At 52.7% G+C, this 26,957-nt stretch overlaps 3 protein-coding genes across 8 annotated transcripts in view; 2 read left to right on the plus strand and 1 right to left on the minus strand.

The window, feature by feature from the left end:
- On the minus strand, positions 1-26,819 carry ODAD1 (outer dynein arm docking complex subunit 1). Of its 6 annotated transcripts, none has more exons than XM_050772418.1 (16): positions 26,724-26,819; positions 25,497-25,536; positions 25,025-25,117; positions 23,444-23,543; positions 23,095-23,284; positions 16,597-16,719; positions 16,156-16,269; positions 10,129-10,196; positions 7,778-7,965; positions 7,475-7,609; positions 6,838-6,920; positions 6,515-6,683; positions 1,730-1,893; positions 1,553-1,650; positions 1,140-1,218; positions 1-1,068 (listed from the first exon to the last, which is right to left on the minus strand). In XM_050772418.1, exons 3-16 carry the CDS (start codon positions 25,092-25,094, stop codon positions 526-528), a joined length of 2,124 nt encoding a protein of 707 aa, XP_050628375.1. In that variant the 5' UTR covers positions 25,095-25,117; positions 25,497-25,536; positions 26,724-26,819; the 3' UTR covers positions 1-525. The 6 variants fall into 6 exon arrangements, with proteins under 6 accessions (XP_050628375.1, XP_050628374.1, XP_050628372.1 ...); XM_050772417.1 differs by having other exon boundaries at positions 25,480-25,536; XM_050772415.1 differs by having other exon boundaries at positions 25,497-26,604.
- EMP3 (epithelial membrane protein 3) overlaps positions 1-26,957 on the plus strand; it is a 40,674-nt gene that overhangs the window by 4,355 nt on the left and 9,362 nt on the right. The gene's annotated exons all lie outside the window — the stretch shown is intronic.
- Positions 8,051-26,957, plus strand: part of GRWD1 (glutamate rich WD repeat containing 1) — a 152,411-nt gene continuing 133,504 nt past the window's right edge. The window contains exon 1 of the mRNA XM_050772472.1: positions 8,051-8,060. The gene's annotated coding sequence lies outside the window, so the exon portion shown is untranslated. The remainder of the gene's footprint in view (positions 8,061-26,957) is intronic.

The raw sequence follows: 26,957 nt of genomic DNA on the forward strand, positions 1-26,957 counted from the left end.
TGAAGCCGGCTCTCCACACATAGGCTTTATTTCCACAGTCCCATTTTCCCATGCTGAACCTGGCACCTTCGCCCTGACTTTTCCCATGCCCGTCAGCACTAGAGGGCTCTTGGGGAGTGAGGAGCTGCAGAGAGAGGGACACGGGATGTATGCAGAGCCTGGGAGATGGAGACGAGGAGAGAGAGCCAGCAACAGAAGGTGGGGAATCCACAGGGGGTCAGGGCTCAGCAGACAGGGAAGGGGCAGACATGGAGACAAGAAGGACGGACACTGACTGGGAAGCCGAGAGAACAGGAGATCGGGCGGCAGAGGGAAAAGCAGGGTCAGGAGCAGAGAGAAAGGAACCAGGAGACAGAGGTGAGGCGGTGATGAAGGGCAGATGAAAACAGTTAAGAGGGGCAAAAAGACAGAGGCCTGGGACTGGGAGAAAAAGACAGGGACCCACAAGGCCAACAGGGAAGTAGAGACACAAAAAAAGACCTCTACAGAGAGCCAGGGCAGGGTGGGGGCTGCAGGCCCCTCGTGTTAGCCCCGGGAGTCTTTGCTGGTGGAGGAGCCGGGGCCAGTGCTGGAGGCAGGGCCGGTGCTGGAGACGTGGCCTCTGCTGGACCCGGGGCCTCCGCTGGAATCAGACGCTGTGCCTCCGCTCTCCACACCACCCTCTGTGTTTTCTCCGCCCCTGCTGGACCCCACGTATCCAGTGGAGCCCAGGTAGCTGCTGGTGCTGACAGGTCTGAAGGTCACGTGGCCCCCACTCGAGGCACTGGTGGAGCCAAAGGTCACGTGGCCAGTGTTGGGGTCACCGTGCGTGACGTGACTGGGCAAATGCCCCAGGCTGGATTTGGGGGGACCAAAAGTGACGCGGCCAAGAGAGCCACGGTCTCTGCTAGTCTTGTGGCTCAAGATGGACCCGGGGATGGTATGGGGTTGCCTGGTGGGCACCAGGATGGTACTGGAGCCAGCCCTCTGGGTGCTGGCCAGGTCCGCGCTCAGGGTGCCGTCCAGCTTCGCGGCGGCGTCGGCCAGGTCCTTCTGGCCCTGCGCCTCCGCCTGCTCCTGGAGCTGCACCTGCAGGGAAGGTGAGCTGGGCCCCGACGCACACTGAGGCCTGGCCCCACCCCCGAGGGCCCCAATCTCACCAGCTTCTCCACTTGGCTCAGCAGCTCCTCCCTGCTCATGGGGTAGTCATCGCTGGCCTCAAAACCTGGGGGGTCTTCTCTGGGGAGGGGAAGGAAAACCGGAAAAGACTAGACTCCCAGCCCTCAAAAAGGCCAGTGGCCCTTCCTGCTCAACCCCAGGAACCTCAGTCATTCTCCCACCAGCCCTGAGTGCCCTCCCCTTCTGGGGTACCCGGGGCCCCGTCTTCCCACACAAAGGTGCCAAGCCCCTACTCCTTCTGGCTGCCTCAAAGCACACACCTCATATTCTAAACCCCCAGGGCCACATCCACCAGCCAGTCCCCAAAAGCCCCCCAAAACCCTCTATCCTGTGTGTTCCCTCTGCCCCCATGGAAGCCCCGTCCCCCCTGCGTCCCTCCTGCCCTGCGCCTCACAGATTGTCAGGGGGCTGAAGTGGGGCCATCTTCTTCGGAAGGTCCTCCAGGCTCTGGCCCAGTGCCAGGAGGGCGGCGTCGGCCAGGGAGGTGAAGCTCTGGAGGGTGTGGAAGCCTGTGGTCAGCTGGGCCACCCCTGAGACCTGCCTCCCGTCCTGGCTCCCTGCCGCCTCCCACCTGGGCATCCAGGAAGGCCTGCACTGTCAGGAGCTCCACCAGCCGCTTCTCGATGAGGCTCAGGAAGAGGCCCATGTCCCGGTCCGCCATGCCGGTCTTGACCCCAAGGAGGTCATCGATCATGCTGCCGTCGCAATGGGCCTTGGTGAAGAGGAGCTGGAGGTCTGCGTCATGGAGGGCCAGCTGTCAGGGATCTGGCACCGCCAGCTGGGTGCTAGCCCTCTCCCCACTCAGGTCCTCACTGCCCCATTCTACAGAGACTGCGATCAAGGCTCAGAGACCAAAAGGGAGTCACCCGAGCTCAGCCAGCCAGGCAGGGGGAGGGCACTGCTGTGCATCCCTCTCTCCCTGGCTTGTCCTTCAAAATCAGCCTCAGGTATCACTGCCTCCAGGAAGCCTTCCCAGTGACCCCAGCAGAGCTGGCTTGGTGAGTGTGAGACCCAGACGGTGGTGAGGGGCCTGCACTTGGCTTGACACGCTGCTGCTCTTCCTATCTTGAAAATCTTGGCAATTTTTTAATAAGGGGCCCCTCATTCTGCACTGGGCCCCACAAATTATGGTCTTGCACTGCAGACTGAGTTACGGCCTCCTCTCGCCCCCAGAGCCTGGGTGTCCTCCATCCTAGCCCCTGAGTGATGAGTGCCCAGTGCTCAGGTCAGTCCCCTCCAGGGCCTCTCCCCACTGTGCCCACATCACCTAGCACAGGGCTCGGCTCAGCCGTCACGACAGCGGGAAGGAGGACCTGCCCATATTTGAGCTCCTACGGTGTGCCCCAAGGGGGCTCCCCAGATCGCTCCCCACCACCCCCCACCTTTCTCTCCATCTGTCATCCCTTCTAATTCTCATGACAACCCTGCAAAGAAGGCACTGCCATCCCCATTCCCAGAGGGGCTCACAAGGAGGAAGCCACACACCAAGGTTCATAATTGGTGGAGCTGAGATTCAAACCCAGGACAGGCTGGGTGCAGTGGCTCACGCCTGTAATCCCAGCATTTTGGGAAGCCAAGGCAGGCAGATCATTTGAGATCAGGAGTTTGAGACCAGCCTGGCCACCATGGTGAAACCCTGTTTCTACTAAAAATACGAAAAAACTAGCCGGGCGTGGTAGTGCGTGCCTGTAATCCCAGTCACTGGAGAGGCAGGAGAATCGCTTGCACCCAGGAGACGGACATTGCAGTGAGCCGAGATCACACCACTGCACTCCAGCCTGGCTGACAGAGTGAGATTCCATCTCAAATAAATAAATAAATAAATAAATAAATAAATAAATAAATAATAAAAGCTAACAATAAATGTAAAAAAAAAACAAAAAAAACAAAAAACAAAAAACAGGACAGCCTGACTCCTGAGTGCTCTGCATGGCTACTTCCTGAAAAATAAGAAAGATGAGGCCAGGTGTGGTGGCTCACGCCTGTAATCCCAGCACTTTGGGAGACCGAGGCGGGTGGATCACCTAAAGTCAGGAGTTTGAGACCAGCCTGGCCAACATGGCAAAATCCACTCTCCACTAAAAATACAAAAATTAGCTGGGCGTGGTGGTGTGCTCCTGTAATCCCAGCTACTAGGAGGCTAAGGCAGGAGAATCACTTAAACCCAGCAGGGGGAGGTTGCAGTGAATGGAGATGGTGCCACTGCACTCCAACCTGGGGGACAGAGCGAGACTCTCTCTCAAATTAAAAAATAATAATAATAATAATAATAGAAATAAAAGAGAACGATGGGAGGATGCACAGGTGGATGCAACTGATACCCACGGAAAGGATAAAAAAAAAAAAAAAAAAAAGAGGCCAGGCGCGGTGGCTCAAGCCTGTAATCCCAGCACTTTGGGAGGCCGAGACGGGCAGATCACGAGGTCAGGAGATCAAGACCATCCTGGCTAACACGGTGAAACCCCGTCTCTACTAAAAAAAATACAAAAAACTAGCCGGGCGAGGTGGCGGGCACCTGTAGTCCCAGCTACTTGGGAGGCTGAGGCAGGAGAATGGCGTGAACCCGGGAGGCGGAGCTTGCAGTGAGCCGAGATCCGGCCACTGCACTCCAGCCTGGGCGACAGAGCAAGACTCCGTCTAAAAAAAAAAAAAAGAAACTCGGCCAGGTGTGGTGGCTCATGCCTGTAATCCCAGCACTTTGGGAGTCCAAGACAGGAGGAGCACTTGAATCCAGGAGTTCAAGACTAGCCTGGACAACATAGTAAGATCCCATCTCTAAAAAAAAAAAGGGAAGGGCCAGGTGCAGTGGCTCATACATGTAATCCCAGCACTTTGGAAGGCCGAGGCGGGTGGATCACCTGAGGTCAGGAGTTTGAGACCAGCCTGGCCAACATGGCGAAACCCCATCTCTACTAAAAATACCAAAATTAGCTGGATGTGGTGGTGTGCACCTATAATCCCAGCTACTCGGGAGGCTGAGGCAGAATTGCTTGAACCTGGGTGGCAGAGGTTGCAGTGAGCCAAGATTGCGCCACTGCATTCCAGCCTGGGCAAAAGAGCAAAATTCCTCTCAAAAAAATAAATAAATGAAAAAAATCTAAAAATTTTTTTAAAAAGGAAACTCTAGACCCCTACCTCATACCATACATGCAAATCAATTTGGCATAAGTCACAGACTTCAATGTGGGAGCTCAAACAATGAAACTTCTAGGAGAAAACACAGCACAATGCCTTTGTAAACTCAGGACAGGCAAAAATTTCTCAGGCAGGCCACAAAGTCACTAACTACAAAAAGAAAATTTCATAAATTAGATCTCAAAACTAAGAAACTTCAGTTCATCACCAAAAAAAGTGAAAAGGCAAGCTACAGTATAGGAGAAAATATTTACCAAAAGTCTAGTGTCTAGAATATACAAAGAACTCCTACAACTCAGTTATAGCAAGAAAACCCAACTTTTAAAAAAACGAGTGCACAAGATTGAACAGGAACTTCACAAAGATATCCGAATGGCCAATATGATACTCAATATTATTAGTCACTAGGGAAATGCCAATTAAATTAATAGAGATAGTACTGCACAAACGTTAGATGGCTAATATTAAAATGGCCGATGGCCGGGCGCGGTGGCTCACGCTTGTAATCCCAGCACTTTGGGAGGCTGAGGCGGGCAGATCACAAGGTCAAGAGATCGAGACCATCCTAGCCAACATGGTGAAACCCTGACTCTACTAAAAATACAAAAATTAGCTGGGCGTGGTGGCACACACCTGTAGTCCCAGCTACTCGAGAGGCTGAGGCAGGAGAATCGCTTGAACCCAGGAGGTGAAAGTTGCAGTGAGCCGAGATCACACCATTGCACTCCAGCCTGGTGACAGAGCAAGACTCCATCTCAAAAATAAAATAAAATAAAAAATGGCTGCCACTAGGAAGCGGTGGAGAGGGTGTGGAACATCTGGGACCCCCATATGCTCACATAGGTGAGGGCATAAAATCTTGCGACCAGTTTGGAAAACTGTTTGGCATTTTCCAATAAATATCAACATATACCTACCCTAAGACCCGTCAGTCCCATTGCTAGGCATTTATAGACAGACAGATGTACACGGATGATCCATAGATGAATACTGGATAGATGAATGGATGGGTGGATGACGGATATGGGACAGTGGGAGGGACAGCATCTGTTTTTCAGTGTTTTGTGAAACAAGTGGAATAATGCCTAAGTGCCTAGCAGAGTGAATGACACATAAAAAACATTGCTATTATATTTTATCATCATTTTCTTTACAAATAATAACATTTTTGGTAACTAAGACTAAGAAGAAATTTGGTAACTAAGACTAAGACTAGGAAGACAAAAGTCAAATGTCATTGCAGACAAATGGATGAACAGATGGATGTGGGGCTGTTGGAGGCAGACAGATGGATAGACAATGGATGGAGGGATGGATGGATGGATGGATGGACGGACATGGGACAGTTGGAGGGATAGACCCTGCATGGATGGACGGACATGGGACAGTTGGAGGAACAGATCCTGGATGGATGGATGGATGGATGGATGGATGGATGGATGGATGATAGATGGATGGATGGATGGATGGACGGACAGATGGATATAGGACAGATGGAGGGGTAGACCCTGGATGGATAGATAGATATGGAACAGATGAAGGAATAGACCCTCGATAGATATATGGATATGGGACAGATGGAGGGATAGACCCTGGATGGATAGATAGATATGGGACAGATGAAGGAATAGATCCTGGATAAATGATGGATAAGGACAGTTGGAGGCATAGACCCTGGGTGGATGGATGGATGGATGGATATAGGACAGATGGAGGGGTAGATCCTGGATGGATAGATAGATATAGAACAGATGAAGGCACAGACCCTGGATAGATAGATGGATATGGGACAGATGGAGGGATAGACCCTGGATGGAGAGATAGATATAGGACAGATGAGGGAATAAATCCCAGATGGATGATGGATATAGGACAGTTGGAGGGACAGTCTCTGGATGGATGGATGGATGGATGGATGGATGGATATGGGACAGTTGGAGAGATCAACCCTAGATGGATGGATGGATGCACTGATGGATGGGTGGATGGATGGATGGATGGATGGATGGGTGTAGGACAGCTGGAGGGACAGATGCTGGATGGATAGATGGACATGAGACAGTTGGAGGGATAGACCCTGGTTGGAAAGATGGACAGATATGGAGCAACCAATAAGCAAGTGAACCAGGTTGTCCATGCAATGCCTCCAAGCCCCACAGGCTAATGGTGTCCTTCCAAGTGGAGAAGCCAGGCTTGGGAGGGGGCGCCCGTGGGTGCTCACCAGCCTTGAGCTTCTCCAGTTGTCCCCGCACATCCTGGAAGCGGGCCTCAAGGCGCTCAGCCTCCAAGCGCACCTTGTCCATGCGCTGCTGCAACGCATTCAGCTGCTGCTCCTGCAGCAAATGCCGGTCATCCTTGCTGGTACGTGCACTCACCAATGCCTCCTGCATCTGTGGGGACAGGGCTGAATGTTGGGCCAGATGGCAGCCTCGGGAGCTGGGGGGTGTGGAGCTGGGAAGAAGAGGCAGGAGGGGGGCTGAGGGAGGGGAGGGGGCAGGGAGGCAGGGAGAAGAGGAGGAGATGGAGAGGGCAGGCCTCACTCACCTCCTTGATCTCTTCCTGCACATGCTCCAGCTCCAAGTTCTGCTCATTGATGAAGTTGAACTCAGCAAAGTTGCGCTCCTCGACTGGGAAAGTTGGGCAAGGCGGGGCCCAGAGAGAGGAAGACAGAGATACAGATACAGAGAGAAGACAGACAGAGAGGCACACAGAAGGCCAGAGAAAGTGAGGATGAGGAAGGCCACACAGAGACCAAGGCAGAGAGATGAACAGAGAGGAATCACAGAGACCAAGAGGCGTGGGAAGATACGGCAGGGGCGACACAGAAACACATAGCAAGGCAGAGGGAAAGCCGGAGAGACTCGGTAACAGCAAGGGAGACGGGGAGATGCAGGCAAGGAGAACGGTAGATATGGGTAAGGAGAGAAACAGAGAGGGACGGGGTTGAGGGAAGGATGTGGAGAGTGACCCCAGGCCCAGGAGTGAGGAGGGGATGGGGAGAGGCAGAGACAGGGCCACAGTAAGACGCCAGTGGACATGGGTGGCGGGTCCCAGGCCTGACACCTTGCTCCTCCAGTGCAGGTGGAGGAGTCCCCAGAGCCAGAGCTGAAGCCAGCCTGCACTGGACTCAGGGGGTGCCAGGGCCCCTGGGCCTCCTCCCCCCACCCAGGGCCCCACTCACTCTCCAGATACTTCTGCACCAACAGGTCGGGGTCGCTCTCCCCCATCAGCTGGGACAGTTTATTCAGGGCGTCCTCGTAGCGAAGCACCAGCCTCTCCTGGGAGGTCTTCCGGACGCCCTCGGCCACCTCCCGGGCTGGGGGAAGAGAGAACAGCAGGTCAGCCTCCTGGGTGGCCTCCAGCACAGAGACCTCCTGGGCGAGGGTGAGCAAAGTGTGGTCCCGCCCGGGGCACCAAGGAGTGCTGCAGGTGCCCCAGGGGCGGCCAGGCCCTCGAGATGCAAAGGCGGTAGCCCCAGCCTCACCCTGCTTTTCACGCTTCTCCAGGACATCGGAATCTGGCTGCCTGTCGTTGTTTTTGAGCTTCAGGAAGCGGTGCAGCTGCTCCAGGTGTGAGATCTGCCGCTGCAGCACCTGCGCCTCCGTCTCACTCTGGGCCTCCTCCTTCTCCGCGCGCTCCCGCAGCAAGCCCATCTTGGCCTTCGCCTCCTCCCTGGGGGGGTCAGCCGGGGTCAGGATGACTGGAGGCTGGGCTGGGGTCGGCCTGGGATCCTGGGGATGGGCGGGGTCAGCCAGAGGTTGTGGGGGTGGGGTGGAGTCAGCTGGTGTCCCAGATGGGCAGGGCCAGCCTGGGGTCACAGAAATGGGGCTGAATCAGGTTGCAGTTATCCTGTGGTCACAAAAGCAGAGAACTGGCTGGGCACGGTGGCTCAGTCTGTAATCCCAGCAATCTGGGAGGCAGGAGGATCACCTGCGGTCAGGAGTTTGAGACCAGCCTGGCCAACATGGTGAAACCCCATCTCTACTAAAAATACAAAAATTAGCCAGACCTGGTGGTGCATGCCTGTAATCCCAATTACTCGGGAGGCTGAAGCAAGAGAATCGCTTGAACCTGGGAGGTGAAGATTGCAGTGAGCCGAGATCGCACCACTGTACTCTAGCTTGGGTGGCAAGAGCGAAACTCTGTCTCAAAAAAAAAAAAAAAAAAAAAAAAAAAAAAAAAAGACGGAGGCAAGAACTTCAAAAGAGTCCGACATCATATTAAAAACCCAACACAAAACTCTCAGTGTGCTGCTGGCTCACGTTCTTTCAGCAGCCTGCTCTCCTCATCCTTCAGAGTGTGCTGTCTCTCTCTATGTAAACTCTCTGTTCTCTATTTGCCTTCAGTAAAGTCTCTTTGTTGATTAAATCAGTCTCTAGGCAGAATTTTTTCTCCCAAGTAAGACTAAGAAGCGAGGATTCCTGCACTTCCCGGTGGCAGGTACAGTTTCCTTTTGGAGTGATGGAAATATTTCAGATCTAGACAGAAGTGGTGCGGTTGCACGACCCTGTGAATGGACTAAATGCTGCTAAATTCTGTACTTGAAAATGGTGAATTTTGCCATGTTTATTTTAACAGAGAGAGAGAAAGAGAGAAATCACAGAGACCCTAAGGCAGACCCAGGCCACAACTGATGTCGATCAGGGACCGTGAGAAAACAGAAGCCAGAGAAGAACTCAGTAGAAGGTAAGGAAGCGTTTGGAGCAAGAGGAGAAGAGGGCGAAGCTGAGAAAGAGGCAGGGATGGAGTGAGAGAGAGAGCCTGGAGCTCATGAGAGCCCCAGAGAAGGAGAGAGAAGCCAGCACCTAAAGCAGCTTCAGCTCTTCAACTCCTTACAGAGTGTCTCTATCTGAAGGTGGCCCGAGAGAATCTCTGTCCCTTGCAACCAATGCTGACAAATAACAAATTCGCCAGATGCTTCCAGGAACCCTGCTGCACTATATATGTGCTAGATGCACTTTTTTTTTTTTTTTCTTTCTGAGACAGAGTCTTACTCTGTTGCCCAGGCTGGAATGCAGTGGTGCAATCTCGGCTCACTGCAACCTCTGACCCCAGGCCTCAAGCAATCCTCCCACCTCAGCCTCCCAAGTAGCTGGGACCACAGACACTCGCCACCGCCACCATGCCCAGCTAAGTTTTTATATTTTTGGTAGAGATGGGATTTCACCATGTTGGCCAGGCTGGTCTTGAACTCCTGAGCTCAAGCAATCTGCCTGCCTTGGCCTCCCACAGTGTGGGGATTACAGGTGTGAGCCACCGCGTCTGGCCACTAGATGCATTCTTATGTGCTAGATGGGGTCAGTAGAGGTTAATTTACATGCCCAAGGAAGAGAACAGGACCAGTGGGGTGCAATGGCTCATGCCTGTAATCCCAGCACCTTGGGAGGCACAGCGGGTAGATCATGAGCTCAGGAGTTCAAGACCCGCCTGGCCAAGATGGTGAAACCCCGTCTCTACTAAAAATACAAAAATCAGCCAGGCGTAGTGCCGAGCACCTGTAGTCCAAGCTACTCGGGAGGCTGAGGCAGGAGAATCGCTTGAACCCGGGAGGTGGAGGTTGCAGTGAGCCGAGATCACACCACGGCACTATAGCCTGGGTGACAGAGCCAGACACTGTCTCAAAAAAAAAAAAAAAAAAAAAAAAAAAAGAACAGGACCATGAGAGTGGAGGTGGGGAACTGGTGGGGGAGAGAGAGAAAAGGGGGATATTATGGGGGGAAAAAATAGCTTCTGACGTCTGTTTCATGAGCCCTGAACCTTCCCACCACTGCTTTATGGAAAGGTATGTCCTGAGTCATCTGGGTCCCACAACCCCAGGATACCCGCAGTCCCTACCTGACGGCGTAGGCAGAGGTGGAGGAGAGGATAAGGGAGCTGACCAGGTGCCGCAGGTGGTGGATCTCCTGTGGGGGGAGGAGAAAAAAATCAGTGCCACTTCTTACAACCTCACTGCTCAGAGTCTTTCCTCTTGGCCCCAAAGCTCTTGAGCCTTCCAAATGTGGACCCTCCTCATTAGTGACTGCCCATGAAAGGGATTTTAAAGAGGTATGAGACAAACTGATAAGCTGGATCAAAAGGCTCTTTCTGTAGATAACCACAAACTAAGAAAATATTTAGTAACCTATGGGGGCTGGGTGGAAATGAGGTGGGGGAGATGGAGAGGAAATGACGTTTCTCTAGGAAACCTTTTAGAACAGTTTTGATTTGAGAACCTTGTTAATGTTTTACATATTCATAAAGGAAATTAAATCAATAAAGAGAGGAGAGAAAACTAAAACTGAATGCAAATGGAAGCAAGTGAACTTAACTGTATTTAAAAATACTAACGGGGCCAGGCGCGGTGGCTCACGCCCATAATCCCAGCACTTTGGGAGGACGAGGTGGGCAGATCACCTGAGGTCAGGAGTTCGAGACCAGCCTGGCCAACATAGAGAAACTCCATCTCTATTAAAAATACAAAATTAACCGGGTGTGGTGGCGCATGCCTGTAATCCCAGCTACTCGGGAGGCTGAGGCAGGAGAATCGCTTGAACTCTGGAGGTGGAGGTTGCAGTGAGCCGAGATCGTGCCATCGCACTCCAGCCTGGGCAACAAGAGCGAAACTCCAACTCAAAAAATAATAATAATTATTATTATTATATTAATAACCACACAGAAGGTCAAAAGAAAAGGAACTAATCCAAATAACTTCTGAATAGAATAATTTGAAAAGATAGGCTGACGCTCATGCCTGTAATCCCAGCACTTTGGGAGGCTGAGGCAGGCAGATCACCTGAGGTCAGTTTAAGACCAGCGTGGGCAACATGGTGAAACTCCATCTCTACTAAAAATACAAAAATTAGCTGGGTGTGATTATGCATGCCTGTAATCCCAGCTCCTTGGGAGGCTCAGGCAGGAGAATCACTTGAACCCAGGAGACAGAGGTTGCAGTAAGCCAAGGTCATGGCCACTGCCCTCCAGCCTGGACGACAGAAAGAAACTCCATCTCAAAAAAAAAGAAAAGAAAAAAAGAAAAGATATATAAATACTCATATTCTCAGAGGACAAAACAAACTGCAAACAAATCCTGAACCCTATTTATCAGGTTTGGGGGTGGTGGTATGGCTGCGGTAATTCTGTAATTCTTCTGTACGTATCATATGACTCAGCAAATGAGTAAGTATGTTGATGTGGTTGGAACGAAGAGAGCCAGAAAGATGAAATGAAGAGGCCAGGCGCAGTGGCTCACGCGTGTAATCCCAGCACTTTGGGAGGCCGAGGCAGGCGGATCACCTGAGGTTGGGAGTTTGAGACCAGCCTCAACAACATGGAGAAACCCCGTCTCTACTAAAAATCCAAAAACTTAGCCAGGCATGGTGGCGCATGCCTGTAATCCCAGCTACTCGGGAGGCTGAGGCAGGAGAATCGCTTGAACTCAGTGGGCGGAGGTTACAGTGAGCCAAGATCGCGCCATTGCACTCTAGCCTGGGCAACAAGAGCAAGACTCCGTCTCAAAAAAGAAAGATGAAATGAGGAATGCTCAGGAAAAACCTGGTGGTACCGGAATGGAATCAGAGGAATCAACGTGAACTCACTATTGTAAAATATGTCAGCCAGGCGCAGTGGCTCATGCCTGTAATCCCAACACTTTGTGAGGCCAAGGCAGGGGAATCACTTGAGCCCAAGAGATTGAGAGCAGCCTGGACAACACAGTAAGACCCCATCTCTACAAAAACTAAATAGAATTTTAAAACATATAAAATATGTGTGCTTCCTAGCTCTCTCCAGAGAAAGGGCCTCAAAGCAATGACACCCAAGTAGCAACGAAGTCTCTTAGTGCCTCCACACCTACTCTTCCCCAGAAAGAATCGGGCTCCTCAGAACAACGGCCGACCCCAGGGATGGGGCAGAACAAGGTCCAGATTACCTCGGCTATCTTCCCGTGCCAGAGAGTGAGGAAGTGCTCCCCAAAAGTGAGGGGGTGTGTCCAAAGGCCACAGGAGCCAGCTTGAAGGGGCCCCCCCAACGAAATCTGGGACAATTTGAACACTAAAACGAATGGCAGTTACAGATTGTCATCTATGAAGTCACAATACATTCATGCTCACTGACAAGGAGAAAGAGAAGTTTTTCCTTTTTTTTTTTTTTTTTTAATGAGACGGAGTTTCACTCTTATTGCCCAAGCTGGAGTGCAATGGCGCAATCTTGGCTCGCTGCACCCTCCGGCTTCCTGGTTCAAGTGATCTCCTGCCTCAGCCTCCCAAGTAGCTGGGATTACAGGTGCACGCCACCACGCCCAGCTACTTTTTTGTATTTTTAGTAGAAATGGGGTTTCACCATGTTAGCCAGACTGGTCTCAAACTCCTGACTTCAGGTGATCTGCCTGCCTCAGCCTCCCAAAGTGCTGGAATTACAGGCATGAGCCACCGCCCCCGGCTGAGAAATGTTTCCTTAAGGAAAATGCCATCTTATAAATGTGGGAGAAATGATAGAGTTTTTTTAAATCACCCTTTTGCAGCCATTACAGTAATAACCGTTCAGGGAAGAATCATTCATGGATGCTAAAATTGATGGCAGTAGCTGCTGGCTGGGGCTGCACACTCCATGCAGCCGGTGGGAGCCCTGCCCCTTCTGAGTTGGGGTGGGAGCTCCCCGGATGCAGCTGTAGCCATCTGAACCACAGTTGCAGACCCAGGCCTTCTGCTCCACGGAGCAGGCAGCAGCCGGGCACAAGCGAGGGTCCTGCCCCTTCCGAGTTGGCAGGGTGGGAGCTCCCGGAGCGCCGCTGCGGCCACCCTCCCAACCACAGGACCTAGGCATCTCTGAAGTTCTCTGCAGCCTGCACCCTCAGAAGCCCAGGAAAGCACCCCCCGATCCCTGCAGGCTCAGAGGTGTCTGCTCCTGCTGCTCGGCCTCTCTCCTCTCTTGCACCCACTCTGATCTCAGAGAGGGGTTGGGGTCCAGCCCAGTGCCATGAATGGCAGCAGGAGGCAGACACATTCCTGGGCAGAAGAGGGCAGGTCCCCGGTAAGGTCCCTCCTTTAGGCCAGGGAGGGCCTGACATCTGGGGGCCAGGTTACCAGTACTGCAGAACGAGTGGGGACTTGCAGCGTCTCCTCCAGGCCTGCCCATGGCCACCCATGGAGCTACCCTCTCTGCTGAGAGCTTCAGAGGCCTGCAGACATCTGAACAACCTGCCTGCGGAGAGGAGCCACCCTCTCCAGGGCCTCCTCACGGCTGATAGCTGAACACTAGACGAGACCACCTGCCTACAGAGGAACTGCCCCCTGCAGGTCTCCTCTGAGCTGTCTTTTTTTTTTTTTTTTTTTTTTTTTTTTTTGAGACGGAGTCTCGCTCTGTCGCCCAGGCTGGAGTGCAGTGGCGTGATCTCAGCTCACTGCAAGCTCCGCCTCCCGGGTTCACGCTATTCTCCCGCCTCAGCCTCCCAAGTAGCTGAGACTACAGGCGCCCGCCACCACGCCCGGCTAGTTTTTTGTATTTTTAGTAGAGACGGGGTTTCACCATGTTAGCCAGGATAGTCTCGATCTCCTGACCTCGTGATCCACCCGCCTCGGCCTCCCAAAGTGCTGGGATTACAGGCTTGAGCCACCGCGCCTGGCCTCCTCTGAGCTGTCTTAACACTCGATAAAGCTCCTCTTCATCTTGCTCCTCTCCACTTGTCTGCCTACCTCCTTCTTCCTGGACACAGGACAAGAACTCGGGCAAAGGCACCACTGGCCAAGGAGGTTTCCAGCCAGAAAAGTGACGCCCGAAAGATCCCGTAAAAAAATGATTGAGTGAAGGTGTGTCAGGGGACAAGATATTTACACAGTCTCAGAGAATCTCCCCACGGACCACATATTCACTACGAAAAGGAAAACTCTCCATTGCAAAAACCTGGCTAGCCAAGTGACCAAAGACAACACCACTAGTCATGGGACAAGCTGACATCAGGTGCCTCCTGAGATCCTGCACAGGAAGGACACACTATCACTGCTGTGACATTCCCCCCAAAGTGCAGACACCAAGTCTAATAATGAAGAAAGATCAGAGAAACCGGCCGGGCGCGGTGGCTCACGCCTGTAATCCCGGAACTCTGGGAGGCTGAGGCGGGCTTATCACCTGAGGTCAGGAGTTCGAGACCAGCCTGACCAACATGGAGAAACCCTGTCTCTACTAAAAATACAAAATTAGCCAGGCGTGGTGGCAGGTACCTGTAATCCCAGCTACTCAGAAGGCTGAGGCAGGAGAATCACTTGAACCCGGGAGGTGGAGGTTGTAGTGAGCCGAGATCACACCATTGCACTCCAGCCTGAGCGACAAGAGTAAAACTTCGTCTCAAAAAAAAAAAAAAAAAAAAGACCAGATAAACCCGTGTCAGGGGACATTGCACAACACAACCAGCCTGGATGCTTCCAAAATGTCAACGTCATGGAGAAAAAAAAGCCCAAGGGACTGACCCAGATGAACAGAGCCAGAACAACCAAATGCAACGTGGCATTCTGGACCAGAGCCTAGAGCAGGAAAATCAAGTTCACTGTAAAGGACATCATTGGGACAATCAGTGCCTTGAAATATGGACTATTTAGAATTCTAACAATGCTAATGTCCCTGACTTGGATAACAGCACTAAGTAAATGGCGTTGTTCTTAGGAAATGCTCACTAAAGTACTTAGGAGCATAATGTCGACAACATATTGTCAAACAGTTCAGCAATCAGGATAATAAATTATTTTCAGCAAAACAATAATTACACACACAAATAGTAAGAGTTGGGGAGAAAGAGAATAAATGTGGCAAATTATCAAACTTGGTGAAAGATATACAGGAGTTATTTGTACAATTCTCGCACCTTTTCTATAACTTGAAATTATTTCAAAATGAAAGTCAAGACCAGACGCAGTGGCTCATGCTTCTAATCCCAGCACTTTGGGAGGCTGAGGCAGGCGAACTGCCTGAGCTCCAGAGCTCAAGACCAGCCTGGGCAACATGGTGAAACCCTGTCCATACCAAAAAATAAAAATCGGCCAGGTGCAGTGGCTCACACCTGTAATCCCAGCATTTTGGGAGGCCAAGGCGGGCAGATCATGAGGTCAGGAGATCGAGACCATCCTGGCTAACACGGTGAAACCCTGTCTCTACTAAAAATACAAAAAATTAGCCAGGCGCGGTGGCAGGCACCTGTAGTCCCAGCTACTCAGGAGGCTGAGGCAGGAGAATGGTGTGAACCCGGGAGGCGGAGCTTGCAGTGAGCCAAGATCGCACCACTGCACTCCAGCCTGCACAACAGAGTGAGACTCCGTCTCAAAAAAAAAAAAAAGAAAAATCGTTTTAATTAGCTAGGCGTGGTGGTGCACGCCTGTAGTCCCAGGTCCTCAGGAGGCTGGTGCACGAGAATTGCTTGAATCTGGGAGGCACAGGCTGCAGTGAGCCCAGATCACCTCACTGTGCTCCAGTCTGGGTGACAGAGTAAGACTCCAACAAAACAAAAGAAAAGAAAAGAGAAGAGAAGAGAAAGAGAAAGAGAGAGAGAAAGAAAGAAAGACAGAAAGAAAGTCAAAAGAGACGGGACAGGGCTGGTTCTTCAAAAGATCCCCGTGGAATGTATAATAAATGGTCTTGCAATAGTCAGGCAATAGATTGCCCTGGGTAATACTATTCAGAATGACACTCTGCTTTCTACAACTATAAATGAGGCCACTTTTTGTTGGAAGTGTCCTCCAACATTTCCCAGGCCTCCATGCCTTCTGGACTAAAGCAAGCCTACAGCTCTAGTCAATTCCATACTTGAGGCCTGAGTGCTAGAGCAGGAAGGGCAAACAGCTGTGGGGAGGACCTGGGCAGGGGTCCCTCTCTCCTCCCCTGGATTTCAGGGCCACTGACCTTCTTCAGCTTGCGGTCCATGTTCAGATAGCGGTTCCTGTCGATCCGCAGCAGATCCAGCTCCTCCCGCAGGGCCGCGTTCCGCACCAGCTGGTTGTCAAAGTGACAGATGACCTGGGAGTAGAAAGGCGGATGGAAGAGTGGGTCTGAGGCCAGGCCCGCCTGCCTCCTCCAAGCTCAGCCAAGGAGGAGATGCTTATCAGAGGTGGGGCCGGCCTGTTTCCTGAGAAACATCGGTTCTTTGGGGTTCCTGAAATCAATGTCCACTCCCCTCTAAGGACCCATCAGTCTCCTTTCCTTGGGAACCTCCATCCCTCCAGAATCCTGTGTCCTGACACACATGTGCACACACTGTCCACCATTTCCAGAACCCAACGACCATGCCCCGTTCTTCCCATAACCCCGCAATTCAGGTCGAGGGACCAGGAGGCTGACCCTCACCCTGTCCAACTGGTCTTCTAGGATCCTGATCCTTCGCCCGATCTTGACCTTCTGATCCAGGACGAATCCCGAGGACCTGACATTCTTACTGTGGGTAAAGATCCGTGTCTCCCACTCCTGGATCTAGAAGAAAGAGGACGGTACCCGTTTATGGTTGCCTGAATGTGGGAGAGATTGAATGGCCGAGGGAAAATGAGTCACTAAGCATGGCAGACATCTGCTGTCCCTGTAGCCCCAGAATAACATCTACCCTTCTGCTGACACTATCCAGCCCTCCATGTGGTTCTGGTGGGCCTTCCACCCACAGTGTGTCACCCTGTCAGCCACATGACCCAGGTCTGGACACTCACAGGGACTGGCCTAGAGATGGGAACGCGACCCCATAGAGCCAGCCTGACTCGTTTCCTTTTTTTTTTTTTTTTTAATGAGACAGAGTCTTGCTCTGTCGCCCAGGCTGGAGTGTGCAGTGGCGTGATCTTGGCTCACTGCAACCTCCACCTCCCAGGCTCAAGCAATTCTCGTGCCTCAACCTCCCGAATAGCTGGGATTACAGGCACGTACACCACACCCAGCTAATTTTTGTATTTTTAGTAGAGATGGGGTTTCGCCATGTTGGCTGGGCTGGTCTCGAACTCCTGACCTCAAGTGATCCACCCGCCTTGGCCTCCCAAAGTGCTGGGATTACAGGCAAGAGTCACGGCGCCCAGCTCTGACTCGTTTCCTGATAGTCTGGGGGAAGCACATGAGATGGAAGGGTGGGATTCCAGGACTTCTGCTGTCATAGCCCCACCACAGGGAGGATCCTGGGAGGATGAGGCCAGTGGACAGAAGTGGAGATGAGAGTTGGAGAGATGGTGAGAACGAACCCAATGACATTAGTATCCCTGGGTCTGCTTATGCCTAAAACCAGCTTCCAATCTGTCCTCATTTCTGTATTCATCGGTACTTATTGGGGTGTGCTGTGTGTCTCCAAGCAAACTGGGGGTTCCATGAGGACAGAGAGTCTTGTGTTTTCTCCGTGTCTGAGACAAAGAAGGTATTCAACATAACATGCAGACTAAACAGACAAATGAATTGCTTAACACTTCAATTTGTACTCTGTCATGGGTTTAATCATGTCCCGTAAAAACTCATATGTTGGCCAGGCACAGTGGCTCATGCCTGTAATCCCAGCACTTTGGAAGGCCGAGGTGAGTGGATCACCTGAGGTAAGGAGTTCGAGACCAGTCTGGCCAACATGGTGAAACCTCGTCTCTACTAAAAATACAAAACTTAACTGGGCGTAATGGCACGTGCCTGTAATCCCAGCTACTCGGGTGGCTGAGGCACGACAATCACTTGAGCCTGGCCTGGGAGGTGGAGACTGCAAAGAGCCAAGATTGCACCACTGCACTCCAGCTTGGGTGACTGGGCAAGACTCCACCTCGAAAAAGAAAAGAAAAAGAGGCCAGGCGCGGTGGCTCAAGCCTGTAATCCCAGCACTTTGGGAGGCCGAGACGGGCGGATCACGAGGTCAGGAGATCGAAACCATCCTGGCTAACACGGTGAAACCCCGTCTCTATTAAGAAATACAAAAAACTAAGGTGGCGGGCGCCTGTAGTCCCAGCTACTCGGGAGGCTGAGGCCGGAGAATGGCGTGAACCCGGGAGGCGGAGCTTGCAGTGAGCTGAGATCCGGCCACTGCACTCCAGCCTGGGCGACAGAGCCAGACTCCGTCTCAAAAAAAAAAAAAAAAAAAAAAAAAGAAAAGAAAAAGAAATACCCAAAATGTTGACACTGGGGGAAAATGCAGCAAAGTGTACAAGGGATAACTCTGCATTTTTTCAACTGCACATGAATCCCAAAAAATTTTCTTCCTTTTTTTTCTTTTTTTTTTTTTTAGAGACAGGGTCTCACTCTGTCACCCAGGCTGAGTACAGTGGTACCATCAAAGCTCACTGCAGCCTCCACCTCCCAGGCCAGACTCAAGCAATCCTCCTGTCTCAATGATTGCTTTATTAAAGAATAGATGACATACAGTAAAACTGCACATATTTAGTGTACAATTTGGGCTGGGCACGGTGGCTCACACCTGTAATCCCAGCACTTTGGGAGGCCGAGGTGGGCAGATCACCTGAGGTCAGGAGTTCAATACCAGCCTGGCCAACATGGCAAAACCCTGTCTCTACTAAAAATATGAAATCAGCCAGGCACGGTGGCGGGCACCTGTAGTCCCAACTACCCGGGAGGCTGAGGCAGAAGAATTGCTTGAACCTGGGAGGTGGAGATTGCAGTGAGCTGAGATTGCGCCACTGCACTCCAGCCTGGGTGACAGAACGAGACTCTATCTCTAAATAAATAAATAAATAAACAAACAAACTGTATAATTTGATATGTTTTGACATAAAATAGTGAACATATCCATCACCCCTAAAAGTTTCCTCGTGCCCTTTTGTAGTTCCTCACCTCATTCTCTTCCTGCAGTCGAGTCTCCCCCCAGCAATCACTCATCTGTTTTCCGTCACTATAGATTGGTTTGCATTTTCCAGAATTTTTTTTTTTTTTTTTTTTTTTGAGACGGAGTCTCACTTTGTCGCCCAGGCTGCAGTGTAGTGGCGCGATCTCAGCTCACTGCAAGCTCCGCCCCCCGGGTTCACGCCATTCTCCTGCCTCAGCCTCCCGGCTGGGCAGTAGCTGAGACTACAGGCACCTGCCACCACGCCTGGCTAATATATATATATTTGTATTTTTAGTAGAGACGGGGTTTCTCTGTGTTAGCCAGGATGGTCTTGATCTCCTGACCTCGTGATCCGCCCACCTCGGCCTCCCAAAGTGCTGGGATTACAGGCGTGAGCCATCTCACCTGGCCTAGAATTTTTTTTTTTTTTTTTTTTTTTTTTTTTTTTTTTTGAGACGGAGTCTTGCTCTGCTGCCCAGGCTGGAGTGCGATGGCCGGATCTCAGCTCACTGCAAGCTCCACCTCCCGGGTTCCCGCCATTCTCCTGCCTCAGCCTCCCGAGTAGCTGGGACTACAGGCGCCGCCACCTCGCCCGGCTAGTTTTTTGTATTTTTTAGTAGAGACGGGGTTTCACCGTGTTAGCCAGGATGGTCTCGATCTCCTGACCTCGTGATCCACCCGTCTCAGCCTCCCAAAGTGCTGGGATTATAGGCGTGAGCCACCGCGCCTGGCCTAGAATTTTATATTAATGGAATTGTATAGTATGGACTCTTTTGGGGATCAAAGGGGTATCTGGTTTCTTTCACTCAGAATAGTTATTTTGAGATCCACCCATGTTGTGTGTATCAATAGCCGGGTTCCTTTTATTCATGAGTCACATTCCATTGCATGTATAGACCACAATTTGCTCGTCCACTCGCCCACCGACGGACATTTGGGTTGTTTCAGTTTTCGATTTTACAAATCAAGTTGGGTTATTACGAATATTCACGTAAAATTCGTTATATGGACGTGGGCTTTCTTTCCTCTTGGGTAAACAACTGAATGTGGAATGTCTGAATCATATCGTCAAGTATACGTTTTGGTTTTTGGCAACTGCCAAACTGGGCCAGGCGTGGTGGCTCACGTCTGTAATCTCAGCACTTTGGAAGGCCAAGGAGGGTGGATCACTTGAGGGCAGGAGTTCAAGACCAGCCTGGCCAACATGGTGAAACCCCCCCGCTCTCTACTAAAAATATAAAGCAGGGCGCGGTGGCTCACGCCTGTAATCCCAGCACTTTGGGAGGCCGAGGTGGGCAGATCACGAGGTCAGGATATCGAGACCTTCCTAGCTAACACGGTGAAACCCCGTCTCTACTAAAAATACAAAAAAAATTAGCCAGGCGTCGTGGCGGGCACCTGTAGTCCCAGCTACTCAGGAGGCTGAGGCAGGAGAATGGCGTAAACCCGGGAGGCGGAGCTTGCAGTGAGCCAAGATCTCACCACTGCACTCCAGCCTGGGCGACAGAGTGAGACGCAGTCTCAAAACAAAAAAAAAAATAAATGAAATGGAAAAAAATAAAAATAAAAATATAAAAATTAGCTGGGAGTGGTGGCACACACCTGTAATCTCAGCTACTTGGGAGGCTGAGACAGGAGAATGTTTGAACCCAGGAGACAGAGGTTGTAGTGAGTTGACATTGTGCCATTGCACTCCAGCTTGAGTGACAGAGTGAGACTTCGTCTAAAAAAAAAAGGCCGGGCGCGGTGGCTCAAGCCTGTAATCCCAGGACTTTGGGAGGCCGAGACGGGCGGATCACGAGGTCAGGAGATCGAGACCATCCTGGCTGACACGGTGAAACCCCGTCTCTACTAAAAAATACAAAAAACTAGCCGGGCGAGGTGGCGGGCGCCTGTAGTCCCAGCTACTCAAGAGGCTGAGGCAGGAGAATGGCGTGAACCCGGGAGGCAGAGCTTGCAATGAGCTGAGATCTGGCCACTGCACTCCAGCCTGGGCGGCACAGCGAGACTCCGTCTCAAAAAAAAACAAAAAAAAAACAAAAAAAAACCTGCCAAACTGTGTACCAAGAGTAGTGTGCCATTTTACATTCCCACCAGTGGAGTATGAGAGTTCTACTTTCTTTTTTTTTTTTTTTTTTTTTTGAGACAGAGTCTCGCTCTATCGCCCAGGCTGGAGTGCAGTGGCCGGATCTCAGCTCACTGCAAGCTCCGCCTCCCGGGTTCACGCCATTCTCCGGCCTCAGCCTCCCATATAGCTGGGACTACAGGCGCCCACCACCTCGCCCGGCTAGTTTTTTGTATTTTTTAGTAGAGACAGGGTTTCACCGTGTTAGCCAAGATGGTCTCGATCTCCTGACCTCGTGATCCACCCGTCTCGGCCTCCCAAAGTGCTGGGATTACAGGCTTGAGCCACCGCGCCCGGCCCCGAGAGTTCTACTTTCTCCTCATCCTTACCAACACTTGGTATGGTCTGTCTTTTTAATGGAGTTTGGTCAAGTTCTTAATATATTCTGGACACAAGTTCTCTATCAGATGCATGCTTTGCAGATATTTTCTCCCAGTCTGGAACTTGTCTTTCTATTCCTTGCCTTTGCCAATTTCTGCAGGTGGGATTCCTTGACTTGTGGATGCCTTACCTGTGGCCACACCGCTGTTTTTTGTTTTTGAAAGGGGGTCTGGGCCAGGCACAATGGCTCACGCTTATCATCCCGACACTTTGGGAGGTCAAGGTGAGTGGATCACCTGAGGCCACGAATTTGAAACCAGCCTGGCCAACATGGCAAAACCCCGTCTCTACCAAAAATACAAAAATTAGCTGGGCTTGGTAACATGTGCCTGTAGTCCCAGTTACTCAGGAGGCTGAGGCAGGAGGATGGCTTGACCTGGGAGGCGGAGGTTGCAGTGAGCCAAGATCCTGCCACTGCACTCCAGCCTGGGTGATAGAGCGAGACTTTGTCTCAAAAATAAATAAATAAATAAAAGTAAAAGAAAAAGAAAGTGGGTCTCTCTCTGTTACCCAGGCTGGAGTGCAGTGGGGCACTCATAACTCATTGAAGCCTCAAACTCCTGGGCTCAAGTAGTCCTGCCCCCTCAGCCTCAAGACACGCACCACTGTGCCCAACTGACAAACTGTTTTTTTAAATGAAGGGTAGACCAGAATTTAGCAGAATGAATTCCACATTAAAAAAAAAATATATATATATATATTATTTGCTGAAACTTCTGTTTCAGATATATTAATATATGTGTGTGTGTTTACATCTGTATGCATCTTGGTGTGTATGAGCTACACCTCATGAGTCACGGTCATAAAAACTTGACAGATCACTGGCCTAGAAAAATCACATTGTTCGCAAGGTCAAATAGCAAGGTCCTGAAACAGATGGGATTTGCAACCTGTCTAGACTGCGGCATTACCACCATCCTCGTTTGCAGATGAAGAAACTAGGCCCCAGAGAGGTGAAAACCTGCCCGCCCGGGGTCACAGAGCTCCGATGGCAGGGCCAGGGCTCTAATGCAGGTTTTGGGGACTCTACCACACGACTCTTTCCTGCTTAACCTCACCAGTCCTGTTTGCGAATGCCTGGGACTGTGCTAAAGCAGCAAACATCTATATTTCCACTGAACACAACTCTACCAGATGGATGCTTTCAATAGCCCTTATTTTTTTATTTTTTTATTTTTTTTTTGACAGTCTTGCTCTGTTGCCCAGGCTGGAGTGCAGTGGCACAAACTTGGTTCACTGAAACCTCTGCCCCCCGGGTTTAAACGATTCTCCTGCCTCAGCCTCCCTAGTAGCTGGGATTACAGGCATGTGCCACCATGCCTGGCTAATTTTTGTTTTTTTTGTAGAGACGGGGTTTCACCACATTTGCCAGGCTGGTCTCGAACTCCTGGCCTCAAGTGATCTGCCTGCCTCAGCCTCCCAAAGTGCTGGGATTACAGGCGTGAGCCACTGCACCTGGCCCAATAACCCCAATTTCACATGAGGACGCTAAGGCTCAGGGAGGTTACAACACTTGCCCGTGAGCAGGATCTGCAGAACCCCATCTCGAACCCACCTGCTTGTCCAGGGCCCTGGTCTGCTCCTGCAGCTCCTCGATCTCCGCCTGCACCTGGGCTCGGCCCTTCAGCAGGCGGTCCATGTTCTCCAGCCGCTCACTGTCCCGAAGCCGCTTGACCTGGTTCTGGGCTGCGCTGATCTGCACCTGGAGATTGCCCCGTACCTCCTCCAAGCGCCGGATCTCCTCGCTACCCAGGCAGGGAGGTAGCGGGCCAGTAAGGGGGCAGAACTCAGCATTGCTAAAGGCAGGACGCACTGCTCCTGCGCTCCCCCTCAGACCCAGGAGTCTAGCTTCCAGCCCCTCTGACCCCCTCTTCCCCAGCTCAGGGCCCAGGCACCCAGCTCACAGTTGCTTGTTGATGCGCTGGTGGACTTCCTTGCTGTAGGCCCGCCTCTCCCCTTCCATCACCTTGCATTGGCGCTGCAGCCTACTCAGCTCCCAATCCACTGAGAACAGGGCCGGCCAAGGGACTCAATAGGGATCCTGGCCACCAGCTCCTTCCAACCCAGGACCTAGGAATTCTGCTCCCTTTGAGGTCTCACAAACTGCAACTGAACTGCAGATCCAGCCCCCAACATCCTTCTAGGAATGCACCTCAGTTCCGGGATCCCTCGAGCTTCCTCATCCCTCCATACCCAAAACTGAACTCAGGGTTTTTTCCCCTAAAACCCACTCCCATCCCACCAGGGGCACTTCTGGAAGGCCTCTGGGTCTTCTGGGACCTGGGCACACCACCCGGAACTGGGAAGGCTCTTGCTCCCTCCCTCCTTTTCTCCCCACCATCAGCAGCCCTCAGCCCCATCCTCTTCCCTCCTCCCTCTCTCAACCCATCCCTGGGCTCGGCCTCATCCTCTCCTACCTGGACCATCACCTCAACCTTTCTCTCAATTTCCAGCCTTCCCGCACAGTCCCAGAGGGTCTCTCTACACCCACAGCCGGCCCTACCCCACCCATAGCAGACCCTACCCCTCACAGGCCTCCCATGATGCCCCAGCACCTGCAGGATAAAGTCTCAGCACCTCAGCCTGGGATCCAAGACCCCAAATGACCTGACCTTACCCACCTCTCCAGTCTTGCCCACACGCTCCCCACCTCCAAAGGCCCAGTAATTTTCAATCGGGGGTGATTCTGCCTTCCAAAAACATTTGCAGTGTCTGGAGACTTATTTTTTCTAGACAGGGTCTCATTCTGTCCCCCAGGCTGGAGCGCAGTGACAGTCTCAGCTCACTGCAGCCTCCACCTCGCAGGCTCAAGTGATCCTCCCACCTCAGCCTCCCGGGTAGCTGGGATTACAGGTGCACACCATCAGACCTGGCTAATTTTATTTATTTATTTTTTTGCAGAGATGAGGGCTCACTGTATTGCTCAGGCTGGTCTTGAACTCCTGGGCTCAAGTGATCCTCCTTCTTCAGCTTCCCAAAGTGCTGGGATTACAGGCATGAGCCAGCACGCCCAGCCTGGAGACATTTGTCATTGCCATGACTTGTGGGGAAGGGAGGGGGCTACTGGTATCCAGTGAGTAGAGGCCATGCACACTGCTTGGCATCCTACAACACACAGGACTGCCGCCACAACAAAGAATTATCCCACCCAAGAGTCAACAGTACTGAGGCTGAGAAAGTCTCCTCTAGCCACATTCTATCACCTCTGCAGAAACACCCTTCCTTCCTTCTCCCCTTGGCAATTCCTACGGGGAGTTCTGGGCCCCACTCAAACTTCTGCTGCCTGAAGTCTCCAGCCTGCCCCACCGCCCAGGCTTGGCCCACCCACGGTGGTGCCCGCCCCACCTCCCTCAGGGCGCATGTCTCTTCCCACCAGAGGGCGCTCCTGGACAGACACGCTCTCTCCCTCCCTACAGGACGTGGAACTGGGGAAAGCTGCGGGCTGGAAAAAAATGGGTGAGTGATATAAACAATGAATAAATTACCCATTCCCTCCAGAAAGGCCTCGCTTCCCTCCTCGGAGCGGGCGCTCCCTGACAAGCGTCCCAAAGGCATCCTGGCCAAAGAAGGTGGGGCTCCTGTAGGGATGGACATATAAGACCCTTCAGACAGCAGGCGAGCCAGAGTCCAGAGGAGGGTGGGCAATGAACTGAGAGTGACTGGTAATTGAAAGGGGGTGACCCTAGAACCACGCTGGCCTCATTCCTCCAAGAGGGGTTGGAGGGGGACCTCTCTCAGGCCTCTCCACACCTCTCCCGCCCTCCCACTTCTCACACTCTGGGTCTTGCGTCTCGGCTCTGATTCTGGCGCGGGTTTGGCAGGGGACAGGTCTCCTGGGCTCTCAGGATATCCGAGGCCAGGCTGTTTGGTCGCAGGGGAGAGGGAAACCCCGGCCTGCTGTAGGGGGGTTGGGCAGGGTCGGGGGAGTCCTGGGCCCTACCTGCCGACGGGCCTGACCTGTTCTTGGTGCTCCAAGCTCAGTGTTGTGGTCTGGTTACTAGGGAGATAAGGGACCAATGAGGACTGAGGACAGTGGCCAGGGAGGGACGGAGGCCGCGGGAGAAACTATGGAAGGGCGGAGAAGGATGCGAGGCGTAGACCTGCAGGGTTCCCACGGACTTAGAACTGATGGGCGAGGCCAGGCGCGGTGGCTCACGCCTGTAATCCCAGCACTTTGGGAGGCCGAGGCGGATGCATCACTTGAGGTCAGCAGTTCGAGACCAGCCTGGCCAAGATGGTGAAACCCGTCTCTACTAAAAGTACAAAAATTAGCTGGACGTGGCGACTCGTGCCTGTAGTCCCAGCTAGCTACTCTGGAGACTGAGGCAGGAGAATCGCTTGAACCTGGGAGGCAGAGATTGCAGTGAGCCGAGATCGCGCCACTGCACTCCAGCCTGGGCGACAGCGAGACTCCTTCTCAATAAACAAACAAACAAAATTGATGGGCGGGGAGGTCTTGCGAGGGGCGGAGCCGGGAGGGCCTGTGGACCGGGGCTGCGGAGCCCTGCGCGGGGGAGGGGCGTGTGAGGCCTGAGAGGGGCGTGCCGTAGGGAGCTGTGATGGGCGGGGCTGAGACCTGTTAAGAGAGTGGGAGGAACTTCAGGGGAGGGCTTCGGAGCCTGCGAGGGGAAGGGCACGGCCACCTGTACAGGACGGGCTTCGGAGACGGCGAGGGAAGGGGCACGAACACTGTACAGGGCCGGGCTTCGGAGCTGGCGAGGGGAGGGGCACGGGCACTTGTAAAGGGCGGGGCTTCTGAGCTGACTAGGCTAGTGGCACGGGCACCCGTAAAGGGCGGGACCTCGGGGCTGGCGAGGGAAGGGGCTTCCCCGTAAGAGGCGGGCTGCGCGGGTCGCGTTTGGAAGGCCTAACGAGGGGCCTGGTGGGAGGGAGGTGAAGGGCGGGCTAATCGGGAGGCGCTCAGGTCTGGAAGGTCTGCGGGAGGTCGGAACGGTCCTGGGGAGCTCGAGGCTGAGGTCTCGGTAGTACCGCGGGCCTGGAAGCGGCGGGAGCTGAAAGAGCCTGCGGGGACCTGTAGGGAAGCCCTCCAGGCCAGGCCGAGGTCCTACAAGACGGGGCCGAAGAGGTGCATGTCTTAAGATGACTATGACCACATTAAATTAAGGATTCATAGGAAGGAAGGCGGTGCCGAAGCCGCCAGTTGCTGGGAGAAGGAGCGCTCACCACAGCCTCAGCGATTCACTACGCAACCGCGACCAACGGCTTCCCGGGAAGCCGCCAAAAACCCTTGGCCGCCTACCACGTCCGCGCGCTGGAAGGCGGAAGCGGGCGGGGCCTCGGGCACTCCGTACCGCCCCCGCTTTCCGGCCACGCCCCCGCTGGTTACACCCACTCGCTCTGTAAGGCACGCCCCCTCAGCGGAGGCTGCTGCCCACGTGGGCCTCCCCGGGCGGGCGG

The sequence above is a fragment of the Macaca thibetana genome, chromosome 19 (assembly GCF_024542745.1).
Source record: "Macaca thibetana thibetana isolate TM-01 chromosome 19, ASM2454274v1, whole genome shotgun sequence".
NCBI classification, from domain to species: Eukaryota; Metazoa; Chordata; class Mammalia; order Primates; family Cercopithecidae; genus Macaca; species Macaca thibetana.